The sequence below is a fragment of the Lipotes vexillifer genome, unplaced genomic scaffold (assembly GCF_000442215.2).
Source record: "Lipotes vexillifer unplaced genomic scaffold, Lipotes_vexillifer_v1.1 scaffold858, whole genome shotgun sequence".
Taxonomy (NCBI): domain Eukaryota; kingdom Metazoa; phylum Chordata; class Mammalia; order Artiodactyla; family Lipotidae; genus Lipotes; species Lipotes vexillifer.
The window spans coordinates 107,302-118,026 of NW_006788467.1; the positions used below are offsets into that span (position 1 = coordinate 107,302).

The window sequence follows — 10,725 nt, forward strand, 5'->3', positions numbered from 1 at the left end:
TCTCTGCTAATGGGTGGGGTTGTGTTCCTGTCTTGCTAGTTGTTTGGCATAGGGTGTCCAGCACTGTAGCTTGCTGGTCGTTGAGTGAAGCTGGGTGCTGGTGTTGAGATGGAGATCTCTGGGAGATTTTCACCCTTTGATATTACGTGGAGCTGGGAGGTCTCTTGTGGACCAGTGTCCTGAAGTTGGCTCTCCCACCTCAGAGGCACAGACAGCACTGACTCCTGGCTGCAGCACCAAGAGCCTTTCATCCACATGGCTCAGAATAAAAGGGAGAAAAAGTAGAAAGAAAGAAAGAGGATAAAAGAAAATAAAATAAAGTAAGATAAAATAAGATAAAAAACAATTATTAAGAAAAAAAAATTTTTTAAGTAAAAAAAAACACAAAACAATAAATCGGACGGATAGAACCCTAGGACAAATGGTGAAAGCAAAGCTATACAGACAAAATCTCACACAGAAGCACAGATATACACACTCACCAAAAGAGGAAAAGGGGAAAAAATCGCAAATCTTGCTCTCAAAGTCCACCTCCTCAATTTGGGATGATTCGTTGTCTGTTCAGGTATTCCACCGATGCAGGGTACATCAAGTTGATTGTAGAGATTTAATCCGCTGCTCCTGAGGCTGCTGGGAGAGATTTCCCTTTCTCTTCTTTGTTCTCACAGCTCCCAACGGCTCAGCTTTGGATTTGGCCCCACCTCTGCGTGTAGGTCACCGGAGGGCGTCTGTTCTTCGCTCAGACAGGACGGGGTTAAAGGAGCAGCTGATTCGGGGGCTCTGGCTCACTCAGTCCGGGGGGAGGGAGGGCCACGATGTGGGACGAGCCTGCGGCGGCAGAGGCCAGCGTGACGTTGCACCAGCCTGAGGCACGCCATGCGTTCTTCCGGGGAAGTTGTCCCTGGATCACAGGACCCTGGCAGTGGCGGGCTGCACAGGCTCCCCAGAAGGGAGGTGTGGATAGTGACCTGTGCTCGCACACAGGCTTCTTGGTGGCGGCAGCAGCAGCCTTAGCGTCTCATGCCCGTCTCTAGGGTCCGTGCTGTTAGCCGCGGCTCGCGCCCGTCTCTGGAGCTCCTTTAAGCAGCGCTCTGAATCCCTTCTCCTCGCGCACCAGGAAACAAAGAGGGAAGAAAAAGTCTCTTGTCTCTTCGTCAGCTCCAGACTTTTCCCCGGACTCCCTCCCGGCAAGCCGTGGTGCACTAACCCCCTGCAGGCTGTGCTCACGCCGCCAGCCCCAGTTCTCTCCCGGCGCTCCGACCGAAGCCCAAGCCTCAGCTCGCAGCCCCGCCCGCCCCGGCGGGTGAGCAGACAAGCCTCTTGGGCTGGTGAGTGCCGGTCGGCCCTGATCCTCTGTGCCGGAATCTCTCCGCTTTGCCCTCCGCACCCCTGTTGCTGTGCTCTCCCCCGCGGCCCCGAAGCTCCCCATCTCCGCCACCCACAGTCTCCGCCCACGAAGAGGCTTCTAGTGTGTGGAAACCTTTCCTCCTTCACAGTTCCCTCCCACTGGTACAGGTCCCATCCCTATTTTTTTGTCTCTGTTTATTCTTTTTTCTTTTGCCCTACCCAGGTACGTGGGGAGTTTCTTGCCTTTTGGGATGTCTGAGGTCTTCTGCCAGCGTTCAGTGGGTGTTCTGTAGGAGTTGTTCCACCTGTAGATGTATTTCTGATGTATCTGTGGGGAGGAAGGGGAGCTCCGCGTCTTTCCCTTCCACCATCTTCCCCCGGCCTACTTAGGCTTTTTAAATATAGGATCATCTGATCTATTGATACAAATAGAGATGGTTTTATTTCTTCTATTCAGTTTTACTAAATGCCTTCTAATTATTTTTCTTGCCTAATTGCCCTGGCTAGAATCTAGTACAGTGGTGAATAGTAGTGGCACAAGTAGACATCCTTTTCTTGTTCCTGATCTTAGGGGGAACTTTCCCCATTAAGTATCTTTTACCCTTAAGTATCATGGTCACTGTGAGTTTTTCATAGACACCAAATATTGAGTTGAGGAAGTTTTCTTTCATTCCTAATCTGTTGAGTGTTTTTATCATGATGAAGTGTTGGGTGTTGTCAAACGCTTTTTCTGTGACTATTGAGATTCAGATGATTATGTGTGGTTTTTGCCTTTTATTTGTGTATCTGTTTTATTGCCTATAGGATTTTATTCCAATTTGTTTTACATTTGTTATTTGATGTTTCTTTAAAACTGTTTTTAGAAAGAGGGGAGACATAAAATCTTTTGTATGTATTTCTAGGTGAGGAATGGGAATTGAATCTATTTCTCAGTTCTTTAAATCTCAACATAACAGATGAAATCACTGTAGCTTACAGGTTGAATAGACTGCCTCAGGTTTTTGCTTTATTTAGTCCACGGAGTTGTCATAGCCAGTTCACAGTTTAATTAAGAGGAGTTGCTATCAAATCCAGCACCCAGCACAATGCCATAGCCCCGAATAGCTCCAAGAAAACATTGACTTGATACTGAGAGCCTTTACTTTCTAAAAATTAGCAGCACACGGTAAAACACATGTAACAAAGAGATCCTTCCTGGTGTCCACTTTCTGTCCTCTGCTTTCAGGACACTTGCCTCTTGGTATGCGGACTGTGTTCCCCAAGGGGTCCTACTGAGTTGTAACTTCTACTGATTCAAAGTATGAGGAGGAATAATATGATTTAAATGTGATGATGTGAAGGTCTTTGGCCTTTTAAAAGAATAATAATAAAGTTTTTCTCCTTAACAGAGAAGTTTGAAAATACAGTAAAATACAAGGAAGAATCACCCATAATCTTACCAGAGACTGTTAATTGGTGGTATTCGTCCTCCTAGAATTTTTCCCTTGCACGTTTTCTTCATAACTTTGAAATCAGGCTGTATATGCAATTTTATGACCTGCTTTCTGCCCTCCCCCACCATTATAAGATAAGCATTTTCCATGTTATAAAAAATTCTAGGTAAATACCAACTTTAATGACTACACTTGCTAGAATTTGGTTAATCATTATCCTATTGACGGACATGCAGACAGTCTGTAGTTTTGGCTTTCACAAAAATACTGTCATTTACAGCCTTGTTTTAGGGGCGAGAGTTGGAGCTTGGAGCATGGTTTGTGTCAATGTTTGTGTTTAAAAGCTAAGTGGTCCATGTACTCTGCAGACTAGGAATCCAGGGACATGTAGTGACTCTGGTTGTGCACTTAAATTATCTGTGCTGTAGTCTGTCATCTGTGAAGTTAACCAGACACATCCCCTCAAGAAAACAGCATTACCACAGAAATTGACCATAATAAAAATATTTCTAAGCCTGGGATAATGACCCACATTAACAGTGAGTTGTTATTTCGTTCGAAGGAAATCCACTGCTGTGAATAGTTCACAATGCAGGCCTTTTCCCTGGTCCTTGTCTGCATGGTGAGCATGGCACAAATGCTCTGTTGTTCCCACGGCCATGAGGGGAAATGAGAACAGTAACTTGTGACCTAGAAGGCATTTTGGATTTTTTTTGGAAATATAAAGAAAAGAAAGTGAAATTTGTCCAAATTAGGTAAGGAAATTTGTCCAAATAAGGTAAAGGAAATATGTCCAAATTTCTCTGCTGTTTCAAATTAAGTAAATAAGAACCTAAATCCATTATGAGGATCTCCTTGTGTTTTATTATCTTGCGTTCTCTTAGAAGGGGCCTGGATACTTTAAGAAAGCCCCATAGTATAGTTCTATTTATAACCGTGAAATTTCTAGTCAGAGAAAAAAAATTCAGTCCCCATTGCTCACCATGGTCTCTACTAACCTGTCCTCATGGATGACCATATATGGCATGAAGTCCCCCCAGTCATTACCACTGAGCCAACTCAGAGCAACTGGCTTAATCCTTTCCCACCTCACTGCTATAAACAGAGCAAATCCAGGGTGGTAAGGACCTGAGGGAACCATGGCTGAGCCGAGTTAATTGAAGGATGTGATGTCTAGAAGTAGGTAAAGTTTCCTTGTCCTTTTTGTTTTCATCCCTTTCCCCATGTCCTGGGACTGCCATTCTGTTACGTTCTCCATGCCCTAGACTGAATCTGAGTACTCAGCAGAACCTGCCCAGGGCTGCCGAATGTCTCAAGGTTTCCATGTTCTGCAACCATCCTTCACCCTTCTCTCAGCAAAACACAGATTACTCATGGACTCGGTGTTAAGAAAGCCATCTGATGAATTCATCTTACTACTCATGTTGAAATGAAAGTATAGTCTTTTCAATTTTTTGCCTCATTGGTTCATATGACCTTTTACTCTCTCACAGTCATTTCTTCTGGATGTTAAAACAAAAAGTACCTTTTCTTTTCTGGTAATCTGATTTTAAAGGTAGTTACACCTGTATTCTTAGCTTCTAGTGAGTTTCAGAATCATTGTCCAGGGCCATCTATCTTTGCTTTCCAGAAAACCCAAGGGAAATCCCCTAGCATTGGTGTTCTGGAATCTCCTTCAGGTTTGCCTATTCCTAGACATTAGGAATTGGCATATGGTAAATATTAAGCTCTTAGGATCAGATTGGCCTAAAGCTATGTAATACCGTCACCTAAAAGTGAGCTGTAAAGGGGTTAAAAACAGAATGCATTTCCTACCCCTTCTCTCTGCCTAAGGAGGGGATTGGAGCTGCAGATTTCTTGCATACAAGGCATACCTATTTTTTTTTTAACTTATTAAGTCATTTATTTGTGCCTAGTTATGAAATAGCACAATAATAATTACGCCTACAGTCAAATGCATCCAACTGACTCTATGGTAAATATTATTAACTTCTAGCCCTAAATTCTTTTTACTTAATTGTTCACATTTTCTTGCTCATACATAGGCTCATTGCCTTACAACTTAGAAACTTGGAACAACTCTGCCTTGCAGTGAGTCGATGATACAATGAGGAGTCAGAATGGTTTGTGTAGAAACATCCTCTGGCCTTTGGAAGAAGGAAAGGGGTCTTTTATAAAATTAAACTGGGTATCAAGGGAGAGTCTCAGAAAGGTATGCAAGACAGATCCTATCTGAGTAGTTTTAATTTTTATTTATTTATTTTTGTAAATTTATTTATTTTTTATTTTTATTTTTGGCTGCGTTGGGTCTTTGTTGCTGTGCCCGGGCTTTCTCTGGTTGCAGCGAGCGGGAGCTACTCTTCGTTGCGATGCGCGGGCTTCTCATTGCGGTGGCTTCTCTTGTTGCAGAGCACAGGCTCTAGGCTCGCGGGCTTCAGTAGTTGTGGCACGCGGACTCAGTAATGGTGGCTCGCGGGCTCTAGAGCGCAGGCTCATTAGTTGTGGCACGGGCTTAGTTGCTCCGCAGCATGCGGGATCTTCCCAGGCCAGGGCTCAAACCCGTGTCCCCTGCATTGGCAGGTGGATTCTTAACCACTGCGCCACCAGGGAAGTCCCTGGGTAGTTTTTAAAAGGAGTTTCCACGTTTCCTCAGTTCCTCACAGCAGATTGGAATGAATCGCCTTCAGTGCTCCCACCATGCTTTATAGAAATGTCGTCATTGTTGGCATTACTGGATTTCAGCCTCTTAATAGCAGGGCCCGTCGCCAGCACCCAATACAATGAGTCTGCTCACTCTTTCGGGACCAAAAGCGTCCCTGATTTAGTCCTGAACCCTCCGGCCTCTGAGCCACTCTGGCCTGGAAGCGAACCATGTGCAGCCAGAAACAGCCCAGGCTGTACCAGGATGGGAGGTGGGTGGCCTTCAAATGAGACCATGGTTGTAATCTTAAGATGAGGCTCATATACTTAATGCACGTGTCTCTCTGAATAGAAGGAAAGCAATCTTAGGATACCTATTTTGTGAATTTCTAGCTCATTTCCAAGGAAGGGGATCCCACATTTAGATGCCGATTTGCACACCAAGAACAGGATTTAAACAGAAGTGTGAAAGAGGATCATGAAGTGGCATTGCTTTCTTCCAGGTCCTATATTTAATGCCTCTGTGCACTCGGACGCGCCATCAGTTATCCGGGGAGATCTCATCAAATTGTTTTGTATCATCACTGTTGAAGGAGCAGCCCTGGATCCAGGTACTTTTCTCCATACTTCCCCTTCCCCGTACTTCTTTTTGTAAGTGTTTCTCATGTCATCCCCACTATGTTACACAGATGTGGAGGTCAGGGATTGGATTGGCTGTTTATTCCCAAACTGCCTAGCTCGGCAGTATTTAGTAGATGTTTCATAAGGAGGTGTTGAATGGATGCAACTATCTGTTTGACGATTTGGAAACACAGCCAGACATTTGAATGTGTTCTCAGGGTGATCTGGTGGCCACTTTGGGGGCTGGTTCAATCTCGTTTGCAACCCACTGGCAGAGTCTGGCTCCCTCGCTTTTTGTCTTTCATCCATTCATCCATTCATTCAGCTATTTATTGAACTCCTATACACAGGTGCTGTTCTAGTTGCTGGAAATAGAGGAGTGATCAAAATGCACCATGTCTGCCCTCATAGAGCTTGCGGCCCAGTTAAGGAGAGAAACAAGAAAGAAATCACCATGTGATATAATATCAGATAGCGATTAACACTCTGAAGAAATACAGAGCAGAGGAAATGAGGAGCAAGTAACCACGGGGAGCTATTGTAGTTTAAATTCTTAGGAAATCTTTGTAAATCTTTTCTTTGCAGAGAACACTAGTACTGCCAACAGGATACCTAACAGTTGTGGGCCAGCAGCCTTACGCTTTTTCTCCTTGGCCTCCTTAGTACCCGGTGCTGTTCTTCTCACTCGTAGACCCTCAGGGTTTGAAAGAACATTAAATGCATGTAGGTGTGTCTCTGTTGCTGAGCAGGACTGTACCCACCTCTGCCTTCTCCTAAAGAGCCTGTGGAGACCCTGACTCACCGCCTGGGGGATGCCCATGCTCTGACCTTGGGTGCCTTTGTACTGCCCACCCCATCGTAAGCAGAACCATGGCCTCACACAGATCTGCGCCTCAAAAAGGCCAAATTGTGCAGGGTTCACTAAGTTCTGTGCAGAGACCACGGGATGTGTGGCCCTGGGGTGGAAACTGGAAGGAGGTCTACATTCTGTGTTAAGGGCAGGCCGTCAGCGAAGTGAGGATGGGCTGTATTGGATCTGGCGTGACCAACAGGAGAGGGGCTCGGGCCACCACCCCCTGAGGTCTGGCTACTGCAGGGACTCCAGTTGAAGGTTCAGGTGCGGCTAGTTCAGGGTCAGCAAACCTTTTCTGTAAAGGGCCCAGGTAGAAACTATTTTTGGCGCTGTGGGCCAGATGATCTCTACAGCAACTACTGTATTCTGCTATTGTAGAGAGAAAGCAGCCGAAGAGAGCAATGTAAACAGATGGGCCTGGCTGTGTTCCAGTGAAACTTTATTTACAAAAACAGGTGGTAGGCTGGATTGGACCTGCAGGCTGTAGTTTACTGACCCCTGGACGAGCTGATTGATACCGAAATTGACTCTCATAGGGGACTTGAATGTGGTTGAGCTTTAGAGGTAGGAAAAAGGAGACGAGTTTGTGGAAGATGTAAGGAAAGGCAAAGAAAAAAGCCCATCCAAAACAACAGAGGGGTCAGCTCTGTCCCGGGGCTTAGGAAGGAGGAGCCTATAGGTCTTGATTGAGCCACCACATCTGTGGAGACTGCCAGGAAGGGGCGGTGGGCGGGGAGATCCTTTTCAAAAGTTGGAATAATGTAATACCATTTTTACCCTTAAAGCTCACTAATAAAAATATTTTTTTTTAATTTAAAAGCTCGGGCTTCCCTGGTGGCGCAGTGGTTGAGAGTCCGCCTGCCGATGCAGGGGACACGGGTTCGTGCCCCGGTCCGGGAAGATCCCACATGCTGCGGAGCGGCTGGGCCCGTGAGCCATGGCCACTGAGCCTGAGCGTCCAGAGCCTGTGCTCCACAACGGGAGAGGCCACAACAGTGAGAGGCCTGCGTACTGCAAAAAAAAAAAATTAAAAGCTCATTTATAGAGATATACAAAAATAAATCATTTAAATGCTCTTTTTCAGTAAATTGATGGGTCACCAACTGTGCCCTTAATATAAGTCTTTTCCTCCAGTGTAATTGCAAAAGCTATAGGTAGCTGTTATCTTGCAGATCACAATTTTCCAGAACTTTGCAGTCTTAGACTGCATGGGTGGAAGATTCTGAATAATTAAACACAGGTCGTAATTTCGTTTTTCCTCTCGCATCCTGTGGGCTGTGAAGGAATTCTCTTCCGGAAAGGACATGTGGCCCAAGTGGGCCGAGTGCCAAGGCAGGGGGAGGGGCAGGGGGAGACCACGGCCCTTTAGAGGTGGTGTCTTATGTCAGGTTCCCTAGAAGCAAAGCCTGAGACAAGCGTGCGAGTGATTCATTGAAGATGTGCCCTCAGGAGGAAACGATGAGGGAGTGAGGGAGTCAGGATAGAGCAGGGAAGCAAGCCAGGCAAAGATCTTCAAAACAAGTCTAACTCCCTGTGAGGAGCTCCAGAACATGGGTTGTACCACAGAGTGTGACCTCCTTGAGCTAAGGGTCTGGGCTTTTATATCCCCACCACCCCAATTTGTCAATCATTATCCACAGTGAATGGCTGGGGAGGGGTAGTGTTTCTTCACCTCCGGGGGTGGCTCTCCGGGAGGTGGCTTCTGTCAGCTAAGGCCAGTCCTCTGGAGAAGGGTACCAGTGTGAGAGCTTAGCAGCCGGCACCTGCAGCATCTGGGGGCCCAGCGCTCCAGCTGTTTGGGGCAGAGCACCACGAGCATCTGCTGCAGGCGGCAGTACCCTTCCTGTTACAGCATCTCTTAGTACAGACCGTGTATGTTGAACTGTGGCGGTAAGGATGTTCATGGCGGCCAACTATTATTGAGTGCTTACTATATTCCAGGTGCCGTTCTAAGCATTTTATAAAGCTAACTAACTATGGGTGCTATTGTAATTTCCTTTTCCAGACAAGGAAACTAAGTCACAGGGAACTTAAGTGACTCACCCAGGTCACTAGGCTAACAAGAGCCAGTGCTGGGATTCTAGCCCGGGTAGCCTGACCCTGCAGCCTGGCCACCGCACTGTACGGCACAGCGGGACTGGGGTTAGAGTCTGGACACAAGTAATGGGGACACAGCTGTGACTCTTTGCCTTCAGTAACCACCCGGCGCCTGCAGGTGACAGCAACGCTGAGCTAGTTTTCACTGAGGACCTGGGAGTGATCTGGGGGCCCACTCTGCCTGGGCACTGTGAGGGTGTAAGGACGTTGACCGCACTCCCTCTGCCCCCAGGGTGTTGGTCTTCTTGCAAGAGATGACCCTCACCCTCGGAACAATCAAATGTTGTGTTCAAGGGCCACGGCCGGTCGATGGGGAGGAAAAAATGATATTTTGGTGCATCAGAGTAGAGGGCTGACATCACATATGTAGAGTTGAGATTTGCCCATGGCCCTTAACATTTTTAGACTGAGTTGAAAAGGAATTATCATTTGAATAACTTTTTAGAAATTCTTGCTTTTGGGGAATTCCCTGGCTGTCCAGTGGTTAGGACTCCACGTTTCCACTGCAGGGTTCAATCCCTGGTTTGGGAAACTAAGATCCCGCAAGCCATGTGACATGGCTAAAAAAAAAAATTCTTCTAGTTTTGCTTATATTCTTTTTTTAATATGTAAGAATCTGAATATAATTTATTTGCCTTATAATGTGCTTTTTGAGGTTATTAGTGTATTTTTACTAAATGGATGTTACTTTTTGTTTAACAAAAATTATGTTATTTAACATGTGTACAGAAAGCCCCGTCAAGCGAATGTAAGATAAAGCAGTGTTTGTGGCCTCCCAGTCCTTTCTTGCTTGCTGGGTGACTCTCAGACCTGACACAGTTGGTATCACTTGGTAGCAGTCAAAAGAAGAGGTCAGAGGTTTAGGATGTGCACTCTATTTCCACGTTCTTTGAGAACTACCACTTGTGCCAAAGCCTTCTTTCTCTTATGCCCATATTAATTTATGTGAGGCTGTTAGAACCTTAATTTTGCAGAGTACTTTACGATTCCGCAGCATTACTCACTGGGACTGTTAAACTGTGTTCAATTTTCTCAGCTTGACATTTTTTTCCTCTTGTTTTGAACTTAAGCACTTCAGGGGGAAAAAAAAAATCACAGTGAACAATAAAATCGAAACTGTTTACCACTCTCCATTTTGTACGATTCACTTTATGCCCATGTCATTCCTTACGACTTTCGTGTCCTTCCTGTCTTGGGTTCTTCTGCCTAAAATGCCAAAGGCCCCTGCTTTCTTTGGGAGACAGAGCATTCGATGTCACCACATACCCCCAGCCTTCCATCCCGTGTTCCCTGGAGGAGACAGTTTGAGGCTGTGCTCCTTCAGCTGGGCAGTGGCAGTGGCGTGGTGAAGAGGGTACATTCTGGAGCTAGACTGGGTTAGGCCACGTGCTCTGTGACCTCCTTGCTGTGTGACCTCAGTTATTTGGTCCCGCCACAGAGTGGGAAGTGTGACAGTACCTTCATCATGGGGTGTTGTTGAGCGGATTCGGGGAGACCCAAGGCACGTAGAGCCGTGCTGGCCCACAGTCAGGTTACAGGCATGTTAGCCGTACTTGGTACTTCTGTCTGTGGCACTGACCCCAGCGTCTTGGCTTGGTCATCCATAGACGACATGGCCTTTGACGTGGCCTGGTTTGCGGTGCACTCCTTCGGCCTGGACAAGGCTCCCATCCTCCTGTCGTCCCTGGATCGGAAGGGGATTGTGAACACGGCCCAGAGGGACTGGAAGAGGGG

The 10,725-nt window shown here is 46.3% G+C and overlaps 1 protein-coding gene across 1 annotated transcript in view; it reads left to right on the top strand.

The window, feature by feature from the left end:
• The window catches only part of PTGFRN (prostaglandin F2 receptor inhibitor), a 90,097-nt gene that overhangs the window by 77,354 nt on the left and 2,018 nt on the right, over positions 1-10,725 (top strand). Inside the window, exons 8-9 of the mRNA XM_007461629.1 lie at positions 5,924-6,031; positions 10,599-10,718. Coding sequence (XP_007461691.1) covers positions 5,924-6,031; positions 10,599-10,718 — 228 coding nt within the window. The remainder of the gene's footprint in view (positions 1-5,923; positions 6,032-10,598; positions 10,719-10,725) is intronic.